At 41.2% G+C, this 18720-nt stretch overlaps 1 protein-coding gene across 1 annotated transcript; it reads right to left on the bottom strand.

The window, feature by feature from the left end:
• Positions 1-1698: 1698 nt before the first annotated feature.
• Positions 1699-17685, bottom strand: LOC104451045 (protein FORGETTER 1). Its single transcript, XM_010065797.3, is given in 33 exon segments — positions 1699-2113; positions 2828-2939; positions 3619-3747; positions 4735-4837; positions 4914-4967; positions 5486-5604; positions 5681-5758; positions 5826-5949; positions 6023-6134; positions 6299-6419; positions 6499-6586; positions 6709-6804; positions 7940-8046; positions 8224-8359; positions 8440-8537; positions 9079-9172; positions 9252-9424; positions 9500-9570; positions 10055-10186; positions 10269-10368; positions 10468-10608; positions 10727-10855; positions 11158-11239; positions 11309-11369; positions 12471-12603; positions 13103-13180; positions 13327-13508; positions 13789-13865; positions 13947-14077; positions 14156-14329; positions 14442-14507; positions 16878-17078; positions 17080-17685. Coding segments are annotated over 33 exon segments (3837 nt in total). The 5' UTR covers positions 17383-17685; the 3' UTR covers positions 1699-2081.
• Positions 17686-18720: the final 1035 nt, after the last annotated feature.

The following is an 18720-nucleotide window of genomic DNA, read 5'->3' as shown; positions in this document are numbered from 1 at the left end:
TAGGGAATTACATTCGTGATTGGCTATTAAAAGATATTTTCGCTTTCACTCCATGTTATTCTAACTCCAAGAGTATTTGAATAGTGATGCTAATCATAATAATCGTCCGCAACACTATGGTTCTAAACTGTTTGCACACGAGAAGTACCTATATGCACACTATATTAACTTTTGGTGTATTTTTATTGGCTCAAAAGCCGAACTTTTCTTGTCCCGTAATAAAGCATCAGCTTTTAATCATCAACTTTTCTTCGTCTCATAAGAAAACACCAATTTCGATTAATAACCAATCTGGCCCCATTAAGTTTCCTCCTGTAATGCCACTAAAATTGGACGTAGCATTCTATGCGTACATCTCTCTATCTCCCTTCACGTGTCATTTCATGTCGTCTTTATTTTTTTTTTCTCTGTTTTTTTTTTTTTATCTTTCTTTCCATGCCTTCCATCTTATCCATTTGGCAGCCATGGTTGTTCAAGCCCATACGCATGGATGCCATGACCATTCGGGCTCGTGGCTAAGGTTACAAAATCTTTTCAGGCAACCAAGCTTGAGGTCATCATCGTCGTGCTAGCTTCAAGCTCACAGCATCCATGGCAGCTCGAGCTATGAGCACGAAACTCAAGCAGCCATGGCCCATCATCATCTCAAATCGAGCAGCCATGAGTTAGAAGCTCGACCAACCATAACAGCGGGCTCAAATTTGTATCCACTCACGACCATCAATGGAGCAGTTATAATTGTGAGCTCAAATCGAGCAACATGGCTGCTGTGAGCTTGAAGCTTGCGTGACGTCAACATTGACCTTCATAAATCAAAATTCAAGCAGCCATGGTCACTGTGAGCCCGAAGCTTATGCACACTCGCGGCTGCGAGCTCGAAGCTTGAGCGACCATGGTAGCCTCGAGACTTATGGTGGCTCGAAAAACAATCAGGGCCTTGACTACCATGAAGTTCATGAAAGTTTGAGCAACCACAGCAGCCTCGAGTTTCGCCGCTTTAAAAGATCTGTCGTGAAGCTTGATATCCAAGTTTGACATGTGTGTGTGACAAGTTGAATGCTTGCTCATTGGCTTTTGGATTGTGAGGTTTCGATCCATCATACGTTCCTTCTTTTCGCACCGGAGTTCTTTGGGATCAAATTGAGGAAGAAAGGCAATAAAAAACAGTGACAAAAAGGGAGACAACATGGAATGACGCACGGCGGGAGAGAGATAGACATGCATGTGCAAATGACACGTCATCTTTTACAGCACAAAAACACTTGAGTGAATATCGATCGAAAATATCGATTGAAAATTGATGAATTTTTTACGAGACAAAAGAAAATTCAAACCTAAATTAGAACCCGACCTAAGTTAGCGTTTTTTCAAGGGAATTTGGCCAATTTTAGTTCAGTAAGCCGCTGAGACAAATCCATTTAAACGGACACGATATGCTGACAATACCCCAAAACTAAAAATGACGACGACGAATGATCACACATTACACACAACAGTAAGTAGGAACCAGTTTGCCAATTTTGACACAATATCAAGAATGCGTACCGCAAGACCAAAAAGACAAAAAGGTTGCAGCAGCATCGCCACCAAGTCCATATTTCCTTCCCATGCTATAATTGGAAAAAGCTCTGGTTTGAGTCCTCGGAAGAGCTCGTGCAACGGTTGTTATGCATTTCTTTTAACTTCGGTTTAATCCACTTCACGGACGAAACAAACGAATTTAAACAGTGTGAAGATTTACATTCCTGCATTGTTCACGTGAGTCGCCATGAGGACACATACAACTTGGTTCACAAGACATTCATTCACCACTATATCAAGTAAACCATCCCTCCCCTTTCTTGACAAGACCTTCGTATACAAAATTAGCGCCCAAAAAATGGAGCAAAAATATACATCAAGAAATTGCAATATCATGTGGTAGAGCATACTTTCCCCCAAAGAAAAGTTAGCCTACATTTCCCACAAATTGAAGGCTGCCCGCATACCGTAACTCTGTTAATAAGGTTTGCAGAGTCCTGACGGATCCATTTAACTTGGCTGTCTAATCTATTTACTCATGAAAATGCTGAACTGCCATCTCAATCATCTATATCCTGAACCCACGCCAAACCTGCAACAAACATGTTACAAATTTACACTTATACATTGTTCAACAAAAGAAAAAAACACATCCTAGCAACCAAAGCAATTAGGGGTGTGCATGGTCCGGGTGGGCAGTTCCCGACCTAGAACCGGGAACCGCCCGCTAAGGACCGGTTCGAAAATTGGAACTAGGATCCACCGTTTGTTGCATGGATCCACCGGGAACCAGACCGTCGGTCCAATCCGGTTCCTAGGTGGATCCATGGAACCGATTTTGATGCGAAACAATTTTGGTTTTCAACATAAAATGATTACGTGACATCAAAGCAAGCCAAAAAAAGAAAAACCAAATTTAAGTACGTGGAGATGCGGATGGCAAAGAGAAGTAATCGCAGCGAAATGGTGATAGGATTAGGAGCCGAAGACGAAGGGAGTGAGATGAGATCTAAGGTTTCTTTTCGTAATTTTTTTTAATATTAAAAGGTTCAGGTCCGGTCCGGGTGGGTGGGCGGGCAGATCCGCCCATGGAACCGGGAACCGAACCAGTACCTACCGGTTCCACAAATTGGAACTGGGAACCGGGCCGGTTCCCTCAAGAACCACCGGTTCTGGGCGGTTCCCGGGTATTTTGCACACCCCTAAAAGCAATAAAGGTTTGACATCCAAACCAGGAAACAAGACAACAAAAGATGGCCATGCAGAAGCATATGGAGGGGGGGGGGGGGGACGAGCAAATCAAAACCTTGAAGGACAGATTCAATGGCCGAATTTGGTACAAAAAGGCCCACAATACGCTGTCTATCTGTAGTAGTTTCAATGTGCACAACACGGAGGCGCTTATGACTTTGCCGAGCCTGCAAACATGTAAAAGGTTTCAGCACCTCCAACAAGACATAACCCTAGTGATAAGTCCCACTACCAAAGAGATAAGAATCATTCAATATGCACAATGAGATGTCCTTGTTCCAAAAGGAACTATAGTGAACAAAAGCTTGTCAAAATTCGATTAGAGGATTGCACTCTCTCTATGGCATTAAAAGCTAAGCACTGAGGGGCCAACATACAGAAGTTCCCCCAGAATCAATATCATCCAGAATCAAATGCACAAATTTGGCAAGTCATTGATATTTACAAGCCAAACAGAAAGCTCATAAGGCATATTAAAGCATGGAAAATATCAATGAATATGCCTAAACACAGCTCCTGAAATTGCAACATGCAAATTGTAGTATAGTTCTAGCATATAATATTACAGCCCTGAGTCTCAAGTAAGATAACACTAAGATTTAGGGGGTCACCAGATTATCCAACCACTGCTTAGATACTGTCATGTAAAAATTATGCTGGCCGCACTGCAATTATGCATTACTTTTTTTCTATACACATGCAGTCATGCATTGTTGGCGTCATCTGGAAATGTTGCATGGCAATTTCTTAATAAAAAGCATGCCCCAAAAAACGCGCCCCTAGACCACCAAACTCTTGGTCAGGGAAAAAATAGTGTAAAATAATAGCAGCAGCAGGGCAACCGACCTGCTTAGCAAGGGCCTTCTCAATAGTGCCCCAGACAGGAAGAATGAGGCCACCCAGGACATTTACTTCCTGTAGTCTCCTCCCAACAGTGCAATAAGTGCCAATTTTACAGTTGGGGCCATGCATGCACTGCAATCAAAATTAACACCAATTAGAAAACAGCATTCCAATAAACCATCAGCAAGATAAATGATTGGACACATTACCAAGAAAATGCACTTCTTGGTCATAAAAACCCAAAGAAACAATGGCCAGTGACCAGTGGGAGCATGCATGATTAGCAAAGCAAGGATGGATTTCTCCTCAAGAGGATATAAAAAGGAAGGTATCCACAAAGTTATTTACAGGAAAAGGAAAGCGCAGATAACCAAGCTTCTGTGCAGCTCCTTTAGACAACAGATAGAAAAGAAGAGGCTTAACGGTGGGAGACATTCCACATCTAGCAATTGTGTTGCCCCTTCATAAATTGCAGTTTCTACATTATGTGAGTTGGTGTCCTGGCCACTAACAGCTCACAAAATTTTTCCAAATGCTCTTATGCACCTAATAGCTGTTATACCACCACAAGTCAGGAAACTCATACGGTATGCCCAAAGGGCCGAAAATTCCTCATTAAGTCATTCTGTGAACTAATCAGCATGGCGAAACACCCAGATCAGAAGTCGAGAGATGGACTGACAAAAAGGAGTAAAAGGCGCTGTTTTCCAAGAAATAGAACATGCATACATTGCAGCCTAGCAGACATAGACCACACAGTACCATTACAAAGCAAGCAGAACTTCTATAAACAGCAAATTAATCAAACCAGAATGCCATTGCCTACAAAACATGTTTAGCAGGTTCATGTAATTCTTCAGATGGATAGACTTCAAATTAGTAAAGAAAAAGAAGCATTAAATTTCTTAAAAGATCAAGATAACACAGAGACACTGCAACTGCATCACACATGCACATAATAGTGCTCAGACCACAAATGTCAAACTTAAGTTAGAAATGCACATCCTCCAAATTCTTCAAGAAAACCAATCTTATTTGTCAATGTTTGGGAGGAACTTATTGCATAGACTTATGCCTGTGGCCCGTTGTATTAACATAAAATGAATAATTTGCCATTACCTGTTTAGAAGATACTTCATATTCATCTTCCCAACTGCTTTTAGCCTTCTCCAAAGAACTCATTTTTCTGTACTTGTTTTTGAGCTCCACTAGAGGCCACTCCCTGCCAAAGGTAAACCAGATTAGTAAAGAAATCTTGAAAAAAAACTAGTTAAGCATACATCATATTACATTGCAACCTCAATGACTCCCCAACAGCTGGCCGGATTATCTTGAACATTCCTGAAGTAGAGCTGAAGCACAATAATGAGAAAACCAGCAATTCAGATAGCAATCATCAGTAATCCCAAAAGATAACTGGTCCAATAAACAACTTTCAAAGTCACCTTCGGAAAATAAGGAGGTAAAGACTCAAAAGTATGAGAACAGGAGTGGACATACATATTACTAGAACCTATAAAATTAAGAACACTGATCTGAGAAAGCAAACTTAAAACTCTTCCAAAGAAGGCATAACAGCCTTGACTCTTCACAATGATATAACTGAGAAAAACTATCTCAACATATCTATCTCCTCCACTATGCTAGAATGCAACCATTATGATGAAACGGTAGTGAATAATGAACAATATAGGAACCGCAAGCATTAGGTGGAATGAGCACCATTATGGAAAAAATTCTCAGAAAGAAGGCTAAAGCTGGGGACTGTACTTCTGTAGCAGTGGAGATTCACCAAGATAGTTATGCCACCAAAGAAACAGTGTCCTATGAACAACCCCAAATCCCAAAGATCAGATAATCCAGTCATTACCTTTCACATGCCAAGATGAAATGACGCCTTCCCAGCCATTCTCTCTTGGACTCATAGAAACCGTCACTAGATGAAGCAATGCCATCCTTTTGCCTCTCCTCTAGCAGAGAGCTTGCATACTGAAACAAGATATGGTCCGATCTGAGTAATGAAGCACAAAAGCAAAAGGAGAATCTTACATTCAGCAAAGCGTACCTCCCAAGTGATTCCACGATCCAGAGTGAAAGTAAAGAGCTCTGTTGAAGCACCTGATGTAGGATCGACATGAACAGTCTGCAGGAAATTAAAGTTAAATGGCTCAGAAGCGAAGCTCGGAATGTTAAAAGTGGAAAAACCTCACCTTCGGAGTTCCTTGTAGTTCTACACTATTTGCTTTCATGTCAACAATGCCTGAATCAAGATGCCCCTCGATGCGTGCCTTTTGAATGACCAGATCTAGAATACCAACAAATAGCTCGAAAAGCCTGGAAAATATGTTAGCTCAGCATGTTGGACTGAGATCAATTCCAGATACCAATCAATTCACATAAAACGAACCTATTCTGAATGTCAGGCGGCAACCCCAACAGTCGATTGAGAAAGCGACCAACATCATGCATGTCTGAATCAATTATACGACCAGAATTCTTAACATTGTCTTTTCCATTCCCTATATCACAATGAAAATAACTTTAAAATTACAACTGCAAAGCAGAATGGTGGGTCAAACATAATATCAGAAGTCGCAACTCTGCACAGATACACTAATACCAATAATACCATTTATTAGCTTAAAGTAAGATTGACAGGTTGTGCCAAAGACAGTGAGATTACCAAAGACTGTGTCCCTAACTATTCCAACCGACACTAAAGCAGCCTTTGCCATCACCATAAAATCCCGGACTTCATCAGGTTCTTCAGATGAACATCCCGGAGGAACAATTGGCAGGGAATCCTGAAGAAGAAAAAATTAGCACTTACTCATTATATATGAAACTTAGTGCAAAAAAGGTCACAAGAGGAACATGACCCACCTGTTCCATTATTCCCCTATACATCGACACCAAGGCCTTCTTTCCATATGTGCTGTCGTAATTATAGGCACTCAAAGATGGTCCCGCGCTGCAATTGATTGAGAGAAAGTAATCAAGTTTACAAGGACAAAGATAGGATTACAAGCAATGGCACAGAAGACAAACTCAAAGCTTTAAATGATGAATGAGTGCATCATTCACAAAACTCACCGACGATCTCCTTGTGTTAAGGCTCCGAGAGACTCTAATCTCTTAGCGACAATAGATGCGAACCGGCGTTCACCACCAAGATTGGTGAAGAGTATCCTGTGAAGCAGCATAAAGGGGACTAAGTCCATCAATACCAACAAGCTCATCATTTCACTTAACCCCAACAATGGCATGAATATGTAAAGCAGTCCCCACCCGCTTGACCAATTCCAATATTAATTCAGCGTATACCATATCCCAGGTCAATGATGTGGTTTTTTGTTGAGCCAAGTAAAAAGAGATACTTTAACAAAAGATCCTGAAAATCTTTCACTTCTGGTAATATTCCTACTTGACTATACTGCGCACCATCTTTACCAAATCGTGCATTATCTTCATATCAACTGAAAATGAGGCAACTAGACTTCTTTCAAATCAACAGAGCTCAGTGAACCCTCAGTATGAGCATCTTGCCATATGAAGTATTTATGCTGCTTTGATCACTAGCAGCTTCATAGTCTCACATCTAGTTAATCTACCCAACTTGTCTCATTTGCTGCCCACCAGAAAACACTTTCTGCGGGGTTCAGCCCACCAGAATAGACATGTCTTACAGGTGCACTTCCTTGCCTCTGACCACTGAAATCAATAATAAAAAGCAGGATTCTTGCAACCATGCCCCCCACTCATCAGTTATGACAGAATTCATGAGTCATTTTTGCTGAGTGCCGAGACAAAAAACATAACTCTCTTGGAAAACCACTGTTGTTCATGTTTTTTCAGAAGATGAAACTATGCAACAATGTCAAACACAGAATTGTAGCCAGGCTACAGGTTTCGCATCAAGAATGGAAATGGACAAACAGAAAATCTGCCCCTCTTCTTGTGAACTGAGAAGCATCTCAACACAAATTGAATATCCCAGAATGCATGCTTCTCCATCACATGTCACATGTATGTCTTCATACTTCTGCTGACAGTTTATCTCCTTCTTATGTTGACTATGATTCAGCAACAACCATACCCTCTAACTTTAATAAATTTAGGCCCAGAACAATTACTAATTTAAGTTGGACTCATTAAATGTAGATAGCAGTAAGCATCCAATAGAGCGATAGCTTCACACTAAAGAAAGACTTAAACAGCCATCGCAAATCTTTTCTATTCTTAAACTTTTTGTGGAAGCATTGCAATCACTTTGTCATATAAAAGAAAATTGAACACCAAGTGATTAAAGCAAGGCCTACTCCACCTGTACACAGGTGCAGAAGCCTGGTTCGACCGATGTGTTCTGCCGAATTGTTGAATTGCCCGATCAGCACTCCAAGGAAGTTCCAGCGTCAAATGCACCCTTCTTTTCTATCATAAGTTATCAACGACAGACAAACATAAGCAACAATACCAGACAGCATTAGGTGAATGTACACGAGATCTACAGCTCTTTGAAATTAGCCAAGAAAAGAAAATTCCAATAGTATCAACTTAGGACTTGCAGGAAGCCTCAACACAAAGTAACTCTTTGCGGAAACAGCTCACCTGATTTAATGCTCTTCTATCTGCCTGCAAAGAAACACCAGCAGATCCAGCCTCGGAGATAATAGCCACCCACTTCTTACCATCCATAAAGAGCTGCTTCTCGTGCATGTTCACCATTTCCATCGTGACTTCTTTCCTGAGAAAAAACTAGAGTTAACTCAAGAGAAGGTAGAAAAACTGTAGTGCTTAAAGAAAGATGCAATCAAACAAACTTACGTGTTACGTGCCTGATAAGTGACACCTTTCCCACTGGAGGCCCTAACAAGCATTCCTCGCCTTCCAGTCATTTCTGCAACTTTATCAGGGCCTCCAAGCTGCATAAGCATCATAATTATTAAATTAACTAAAAAATCAGAAGAAGTTGTAAGAAACATCAAGTTTACTGTTGATAGATCAACTATCATAGTGGAAAATAATGTTCATACCAGAAATAGCTTACAAAACATCAAATTGTCTTCATAAAAAATTCTCATTGGACAACAATTACTTCAACTTAAATGAAGGCCATCAAAACAGCTTCCAAATGATGAAAGAAGGTTTGCAAGATAAACAGGTGTTTATATAAGTAAAAGCTGATATATTAGAAAAGGCAACAATCGGTTGCCAGCCCATTAGAACTTAAAGATGAAACATCTTGATTAAATTGAACAATTCATTGATATTAGCAATCCTGAGGGCACCCTCAAATTCTATGAATGTCTTCCAGACTGACAGATATATTTCTGTATTTGATATTCAACACAAATATTTCTTCACGTCTGCAAATCCACTTCTATTTGGGAAGAAAAGACGATGATATAAATGTTATGCCGTGACATATAAATACATGTTGTTACAGGATTCACCAACAGCCACCTGATCAATGATGTCATCTAGAGGGTTATTCGGAAGATGCAGTGTACGTATTATCTCCAAAATTTTTGCTTTCCGCTCCAATGCTGCTTCATACCTATAATCAAGATGACAATGCTTTTCAGCACAGTTGCAAACTTAGCCTGCAAGCAGAAGACAGTAAGGTTTATTTCCACCTCTTCAAAAGTTCTTGGATGTATGCACGTCTAGCTTGAAGAAATTCTTCTGTCTTTTGCTTGCATGAGTGACATGACCATTCTTCAGATACTATATCTTCCATAGGCGGGACAAGACAGGCAGGATGAACCAGTTGACGACAGCACGAACACTGAAGCAACTTCTTCCTTCCCTAAAATCACAATATAAGAATAAGGTGACGTAAAAGCATACAATCTCTCACACAAGGGAGAGAAGTGGTGATTACCTCTTCACCATTGCATATTGCACAGATCTGAAACTCGTCATCAGATTCAGTTGAGTCATGTACAGAATCAGCTATTTGGAACAAAGATCAACTTGGTTATTTGGACGTACACAATTGTGGATTTGAATAAGTAAAATGCAAAGCAGCATGATTTGAAAATCTGAAGCAAATATTCACCTAGCGGGAAACATATATGTGAGCATAATTCATATTACACCATTCAACCACTGGTAATTATAGAAAAACGACCAATGTGAAAATACAAATATACATATTGAAGTGAAACGAGCAGAACTTGGTTATTTGGAACAAAGATCAACTTGGTTATTTGGACGTACACAATTGTGGATTTGAACAAGTAAAATGCAAAGCAGCATGATTTGAAAATCTGAAGCAAATATTCACGTAGCGGGAAACATATATGTGAGTATAATTCATATTACACCATTCAACCACTGGTAATTATAGAAAAACGACCAATGTGAAAATACAAATATACATATTGAAGTGAAACGGGCAGAACTAATGTCATGCATACAGCCTAAAGGGACTCACAATCATTATCTTCATCACTTTCATCATCGCTAGCGGGCTGCCACTTTGCAACCTTCCTGACTCTTCCTCTTATTGACACATCCGGTCTCGCCGAATGCCTCTTCCTTTGAAGTTCCTTCACACTTTCTTCTCCTGCAACCAAAGCATACTCTTAATTTTACTAACTCAATAGGGAAAAGTGTTGAATTATACTTGCAGTTGCTCATAAAAATACCTGAAAGAGGTTCAGGCTTTTCAGGCAGAGGATAATTTTCTTCAACAAATTTCAGCAACAGCTCTCGAGGACCCGAAACAAAATCATCAAGTTCAAGACCCTGAGAAATCATCAAGTTCCCGTGATTATCTAAATAAGAATGCATATCGCTTGTAAAGAACATTAAGATAATTGAATGCAATACAGTCGTCATACTGACATATTTTGTGACAGCTTCCTCAGTCCTTGCTTCTCCAGTACTTTGAAGGCCAATAACAACACACTTATCTTCTAATGCCTCCTTCGCTAATCTCACGACTGCAGGCACCTTCGCGGACATACACATGTGTCTAAAGAATCTCTACAATAAGAACATCGGAACATATCGATGAATAAATTAAAACCAAAATAACCAGATGGAGGGTCCATAAGGAGGAGCATATACAATCCTACCACCAAAAATCCATAGAATCACATACCTGATGGCTTGCCCAATACAATCTCCACAATTGACTTGTATTTGGTTTTTCATCAGTGAGAATGGAACTTGCTGTCAGCAGTTCCATTCGCAACTCTGCCCAAAACTCCGCTGCCTTTTTATACATTTCCTGCGAAAACACGATTTGGGAAGTCAACATTTCTTACACTCACCAATTACTCAGGACATAAAGAATTGAACAGACATCTGGTTACTAATTCTGAACCCCCAAATAGCTCATCAAACTATTTAAACTTTAATACTTTAACAAGCTATTCAACAAAGGATTTGATGGGTAAGCATGCGAGTTTATAAGGACCGAAAAAAGGCTTAATAACAAGAGTCTACATCCAAGATGACCAATTTCTTAACTCCAAGGGATTGAAACTTAATAGTTCTAAGTAAATAGTAAAGCATACGCTTTCAGCCTACCATCATATTTTCTTCAAGAGGTGCTTCCACAATTTCAAATTCTGAGCCCTTATAGCTAAGTGTACGGCACACATACATACCCCTGAAACATATCTTAAGATCAGTTCCAGCAACATCAGAAATGATGCATGAAATTAGGTGAACCTATTACCTTGCTTTCATGTCCATTGCAACAAGTTCTAGGGCCCCAACACCACCCTTCTCAATAGCAACTGCCAGTAATATCAAGAGATGATGCTAAGTCTCAAAATCAAATCATAGATTAGTCACGAGACAAAATCAAATCTAAAAGGATATATATCCTCAATCAGAGAAATATCTTCTGACAAGAAGTTTTCTTTTCCTGGGACCACACGAGTACAGGATGTCATCCAGTTTATCAAAAAGGTCTAGTGGTTTGTATGCCAGTACAGAAACAGGGAGCTGCAAAACTGATCATCGACATGGTAGCAACATTTAAGATGAAAGTGAATAACCCTCCAGGATAAGTCAACATGAACAAGGACTTCTCCTCCATATGAAAATGTGCATATTCTGATGGAAATGCTTATCAATGTGTGCTAGTGTGCTGTTCCAATGGCAAGGGGTTACTCTTCAGCTCAATTTAGAGCTCAACATGAAAATCCCATCTTTTGCAAGCTTCATTGAAGTGTAATGCCCTTTCTAAAAGCCAAAATTGGTATCCAGTTAAAGCCACTGAGATGCTTTTCCTGGCATTGTCAGTAGAATCTTGGCTTAGAAAATGATTATTAGCAATCTCAACCATCATGTCAGTGATCCCAATTGAATCATTTCATTTTTGGCCATCAAAAAGCACTGCATATCATTCAGAAGCTTAATTTGCTTTACAACACTGAACCCACCCGGCTTTGAAAATACCTTGCTAGCTTTCTAACTCTTTCAACAGGAAAATTACTGAATCAAATAAGAGGACTTTAATCTCCGACTGAGTAGAGATGATATGAAGCAAATCTAGACAGGAAGTACAATGGAAACCATGGTACTTTGATGCCGGTAAGGTGATAATTTAACACCGCTGCAAGTATTAACGCTGGTGGCAATTCTAACCCAAGTTCACCAAGCTAGCACTGTAAAGATAACCCAATGCATGAAAACTAAAAGCAAACAAATGCCATGTCACCCATGACAGAAAATTTAGGAACCGATATGAAGTCCAGATATGTTAAATTGATAAGCTTGGCAATCAAATTGGCAATCAAAGTGACAGCATTAAAAGATAAAATAATCCTGTTAGACAAATTACCTAAGAATTCCCTAGTTAAAAGATAAAATAATCCTGATAGACAAAATACCTAAGAATTCCCTAAAATCCGAGAAGGATGTTCCAGCTCCCCAAAGTCCAAGGCGCACCATGTATCCCATGTTGCGGGGTTCAGATGCACCAGTTGCAGAGCAATAAATGACACGAGCTTCAGGAAGCCGGGCCTGCAGCAGTAAACATAATAACTTTAGAAGTTAGGAAAAGCTCAAACTCAGTGTTTTAGCAGACAAAACAGCCAGAGCTCAGAATCTTCCACGGGTAATAAAATCAAGGAGCCTAAATAGAATTAAACAAAGGATAGTCATTAAGACAAAGGTCATGCCAACAAGTACCTGAAGAGCACTAGTAAGGACCCCTATAAAGTATATCAACACATTTTGAAAATTGAGCAATGACACATTTCAACAAAATCACCTACTTCAAAAAGAATTGGTTGCGTTTCCAGAGCACAATTGATGACACGTAGATTTACTCAGAGGTCTAGGGCTAAGACTTTTGAGAGCACACCGTCCAGTTGTGAGAAAACAGAAGTGGAGCATCATATTCAGCTACCCATACTGTAACTTCCCCACTAAAAACGCAAAAACTCTAAAAGAAAAGGCTACTTAAATGGAGTAAAGACCATGAACAAGGAATAGGGCCACTTATTCATATTAAGAATACCTGAATCTCCAGAACTGCTTCACCAGTTCGTGTTGATTGGCTTCCAGCTTCAGGCACCAAATTCTTGGCCTTGTGGCACTAGAGTGAAACCATTGAACTTAGATATAAGGTGAAACCAAATCCTTGCTCCATCAGAGAGAGGCTTTCAAATCGGTGTTGACGAGGTATAGAGGATACAGAATTCACACATGATCACTATTACAAACGAAGTGAAATTGTATTACCTCATCAAATATGACAAGCCCATCAAATTCAGGTCCACCCCACTGCACAAGCTGCTGCAGACGAGACCGTCCTCTCTCAGAAGATGCTATAAGGCTGCTATACGTCAAAAACACTACCCCTTCTCTGACCCCAACAGACTTGGAATCAAGCTTAGAATAGGGAAGCTTGTTCAGAGCATGTACTGTTCACATGAATCAACGGATTATATTTACTTCCTCTTGGCATGAAATCAGTTACGAATGGTAACAAAAGTAAAAAAGAGACAGTCATCTTGATGATACCTCTCAAGACCGAATATGGCAACAAATGCTATTGTGCGCATATAGTAATGTGACAGATCTAACTATAGGAGTACCTTACCATTCCTTTGAGTTTCTTTAAAAGTTACTATGGGATTCAGCTGCACATGACATGGTATGAGAAAGACATTTTCTTAATAGTTTCTTGAGTTTGTTATTTACCTTCAACACAAGTTGCACCTACATCATCTAGATCTCTTCTGGCATCGAACTTCAAGTCAGAACCGACGGAAATCCACCTAGAGATTGCGAAATAATTTCAAGATAATTTCCACTGAGATTTAGTAACGATCAAATGTGACATACAAATAAAAACCTACAATGCTTTTTTTCTTCCTTGATGCCAATTTTCCCATATTAACCCAGCAATGGTTCGACCTTTACCCACACCAGCTCCATCTCCAACAAAAAATCCAGCCCTAGTGCCATTGGCAAGGTGCTGAAGGTGTCTCTGTCATGATGACCGATATTTTCTAATGAGTGGAGGCACATGGATATAATTTGAATTAGTTGCAGCCATGAATGTAACCTGACAAGCGTAGACCAGTGTCTCAATCTGCAAACATGATAAGACCGTTGAGGTTTCCAACTTATCCTTAATTTTCATATCATACGTAGGCTCAGGGGGCTGAACTGCAGATAACGATGATGTCTCAACAACTGGATCCGGGTGAGGAGGTCCGATGGATAATTTGGGAGGTCGCTGCGTATTAAAAGAATCAAAGGATCACAAAAGGAGGTTAAAAATATTTAGCTGACAAGCAAGGGGCTGGCAGAAGTTTGGGGGGAAAAAAAAAGACATGGGGAACACCTACGTAGTCTGTAAAAGTTTCTCCCAACGTGCCACCTTCATCTTCTTCACGTTCCACTTCAATAGCCACCTGGAAAAAATTGAAAGACAACAAAGAATACAGTTTGCTTAAAAATGGGAAAAGTGAATAAGCAATCAGAATTTTTTAGGAGGAACAAGTTATGAACTACAGGATTCATTTGAGATCATTAACATAAGCAAGCCTCTCTATGGCCAACCAGTCACAAGTTCTATCCCAAAGCCCATGTTCTCATCTAACATTACACCTCAAACCTTTGACCATAGATAACTATTGTTCTTTTGCCACCAATGGGGACCATTTAACCATGCAGCATCTCAACAAGCAAAAGAACCCGTGCTTCTCAATCTCGAAACAGAAGAATACAAGGTACGAAAATTGTTATCATTCAAAAGTTCTTGAAAAAAATTCAAGCATACAGATCCACGCAACCCAGCTTCTAAACCATCACCAGAAAACCACCTGATTTGATAAGATTGGTTTCGCAAATGCAGATTTAATCAACAGCCCTTAGTTACTAAAAAGTCCCCATGACAATATGAGATCAGAATTGTGTTTAGAGATGACAAATTCAGCTTGATAACAGAGATGTTGAAGAACGCAAGCCTGCCACTAAATGCAGATGACTTATAAACAATATGGATATGCCGAGGCACATATGCCAAGCTAAATTACTCCTGGTGACATAACTAAGCAGAAGGAGACAAGGGAAGTGAAAAGTAGGCCAGAAGCATGGACAAGAAACGTCCACTATTTTTTCCTCCTAGATGAAAAACTTCCATCTTTTACTCACAAAAAATGGCTCCTTAAGCAATAAGACCTGAACTGCAAAAAAGATGTTGAGAGTATTCGGCTGATGGAGGCATATTTGTCCATTTTCTTTATTATTTTATGTATGGCGGCAATAAGGGTGATATTATAATCTTGGCCTCTTGGCTTTATTAAAATAGATGACTTAGGGTCAATTCGACCTAACCAAGCATTAACTTCAGCTTTTGTCTCTCAACATGATATCAGAGCCAGTGCTATCCCTTTCGCCAATATGTGTGGTCAAAAAACCATGTGAACGGGCGTAGACAAATTTCACGGGTTGCTCATAATCTGGCTTGTACGTGACAGAGGCTGTTGAAATATCGTCTCCATTGAAATATTGTTCCACATCATTTGACGACAGGTCCTAAATGCTCTTTATGTTCATGTGTTCTCCCTCCACCTATTATCTTAAGATTTTAAGTTGGACTTTCTAACAAAAAGGAAGTACTACCAAAGCAATTGGGACAGAAAATGTTGAATAAAGGAAGTATGATTAAACCTCCTAGATATAATCAGAACGGTTGGCACACATTTCAAAAAGAACAGAGACAGCAAATACATTCTTCATGCCAACATGTATTAGCTACATTAATCCTCTCATGCCATCAACTCGTTCCAATGACATTTCATCCAAGATTGGTACCTTCAACATCCTGCCAATTTTTTCTCATGCTTTCGACCGCCTCTTTTGATCCAAATCCTATTAAAGTTCTTACTTTCTCACTAGAGCATCTTAAGGTCAATATACCCACCTGCAACAAGTTCTCCTACAGAAAATCACATCTCATTGCTTAAAGATGTACGGAGATTTTTCAAATTGTTAAAAGTACATTTTCGTTAGATAGGCACTAATAGATCGCCATTTCTTATATGGAAGGTACTAGCAAGAAATGGTCTGTCAAAACACTTTTCTACACCACCAAAAACTGTCATCTTCTTCTCCATTCCGATATATGAAGAAATTCAAGATAATGTAAAAGATCCATCCTCTCCATTACAAGCGGTAACACATGGTATGGGTAAAAATTCATAAATAGCACGATCCATAACCCACCATATTCCCTCGCTTCAACTCACACCATATGATCCGCCATCAATATTCTCAGCAGTCGTCTCTTTCTCCAGTAACAAAATAACTAACCACAATATAGCTAAACATTATCCGTGCCACTCGATGTCTCTTCACGTGATTCGAATTCATATGGAAGACAATTCCCGTATCGCTCCAATGCTTAAACAGTCAGTTCCTTCGTGGATGAACTTGTTATAGTGGGGGGGTCACTCATCGAAGGACCTAGCGCAGCATGGTACCATCCTTTTCGACCCCCCAAATGAAGGAACTTTCAAGGAGTAAACCTCATGAAAAAGAAAAGAAAAGAAAAGAAAAGAAAAGAAAAAAAAAAAGAGGCAGGAAGTGTATGAAGTTAAGAAAAATGCGGGGTGCAATCGAGGGAGCTAAACAAAGCAATTGAAGTAATAAGCACAATATACTTAAAGATACCACACAACACAAATGGGGGAAGGGCATATCAGGAGGGACCGGATAAAGTGCGCGTCAGGAGAAGCATGGGAAAGGGAATGAGAAAAGAGAGAAAAGGAGGAGAGAACCTCGTTGACCTCCTCGTGGGGAAGAGGAGGAGGGGGAAGAGGGAGGAAGGAGGGCTGCTGCTGTAAGGGCTGCTTGACAGCGAGGTCGGTGTCGCACTGAGGGCACTTGAAGCGGGAGAGGCCGTGGGGGACGTTGAGGAGGGCCTTGCAGTGGGCGCAAGGGAGCTGGATCTTGGTGGGATCGATGCCGTGGGCGGGCTTCAATTGGGCGACTCGGTTGCTGTTGGGGGCGGCGTCGGAGGGAAGATTGTTGTTGTAGGGGGAGGATTGGGGGAGAGGCGGCGGAGGCGGAGGCGGCGGCGGTGGCGGTGGCGGTGAGCTCGGGAGGGAGCATTTGGGGCAAGTGGCAGGTAGGGCAAGAGAACTGCATCACTCCCCTCCCCACGCTGAGTATCATCCGGCAGCCGGCGCACCGGACCTGCACGCCCTGCTGCGGCGAAGCGACCCCATCGGAAGCGGGCAGCGGCGGAGGAGGAGGAGGAGGCGGCGGGGGCTGCTGCGTCATGATCTCCCGATTGCCGGCGGCGAAATCGTTTGCGCCGGCTCAACAGTGACACTTGTGCGTGCGTCCTCTCTCTCCAACTCTCTCTCGCGGACCAGCAACACCAAGTCGGAACGAGAGAGAGAGAGAGAGAGGAGAGGGGATGGTCGAATCGGATGTTGGGCGATGAAATTTTGGGGGAAAAGGACCACCACGAGGAGAAAAAGCTGGGGAAAGGACGGGGAAAAAAAAGAGAGGCGAGGAGAGCGGAGAGCGTGCGCCCCCACAGAGTTTGGGGGAAAAGAAGGGGTTTCGTTGGCGCGTCGATGCGTGTCGCCCCTCTCTCGCCACCACGACCGCGACGACCCCGACCCCTACCCCTACCCCTACCCCCTAACCCAAATTGAAATTCACGAAAAAGGAGAGTTAAAACCACCCCACCACCACCTTTCCTTTGCCGGAGCTCATGTGAGAATTGCTCCCTCTCTTTTATCGTCACCCTAAAATACAAAAACCGAATCCGCTCGTCCCGCTCCCACTCTCAAGACACACTTTCTCGTATACTCTCTGTTCGATTTGAATGGCTGTGCACAGCCTTTATGCCTCGTGTGCCCTCCCCTAATTTTTCTACATCACTCCTATGTTATTATCATTTTCCTTTCCGAGTCCCTACACCGTACAACCTATAGGCCCGGTTATCGAACGCCAACATGGACGCACGCCACGAAGAGCTCCGATTGACTCCAATCTCCTGTTTCTCTATGTTGGGCTTGTGCTGATTTAGTTACTTCTGCAGCTGCAAGTATAACATTCGACAAAGCTCAGAACACGCATCTTCTTTGCGACGACAGAGGAGCGCTTGTTCATTCGCTTCCCCGGCTTCTTAAGTATAACCTCCGAGCTTATGGTCGAAGATAATGGACTGTATATGTCCACGTGGACATGCAAACTCACTGATGCTGCCGACTCGCAATTATATGCTCCTCCATCAGCCAACCCACCCAGTTAAAGCATCCTCATCAAGAGCAAATCTAGTACAGACTGAGCGATGTGCCAACGCGATTGGCTCATGCGACATACGACCCATGAGAGAACGAGACAAGGCAATATTTATTACACGGTATTAAAGGTTTTTCAGACCTTTCAAAACTCAAAACAATGCTAGGAAACAAAAGACTGAGAACTAGGGAAAACCGACTCTCGAGATCATCAAACAACCTGAGAGACTTCACAATTTAACTGCAGCGCTTATTTAACTGTCTATTTCTTTTTCTCCTCAGCCTTCGCTGCTTCATTGGCTCCACTATCTTGCTTCGGCACAGGTTGAATCCTCACGTAAGGATTCCTAGTCAACGTCTCTCC

This window comes from Eucalyptus grandis, chromosome 6 (assembly GCF_016545825.1).
Source record: "Eucalyptus grandis isolate ANBG69807.140 chromosome 6, ASM1654582v1, whole genome shotgun sequence".
Classification (NCBI taxonomy): domain Eukaryota; kingdom Viridiplantae; phylum Streptophyta; class Magnoliopsida; order Myrtales; family Myrtaceae; genus Eucalyptus; species Eucalyptus grandis.
The sequence above is the reverse complement of the archived record's forward strand: the minus strand, read 5'-3'. Positions and strand labels throughout refer to the sequence as shown.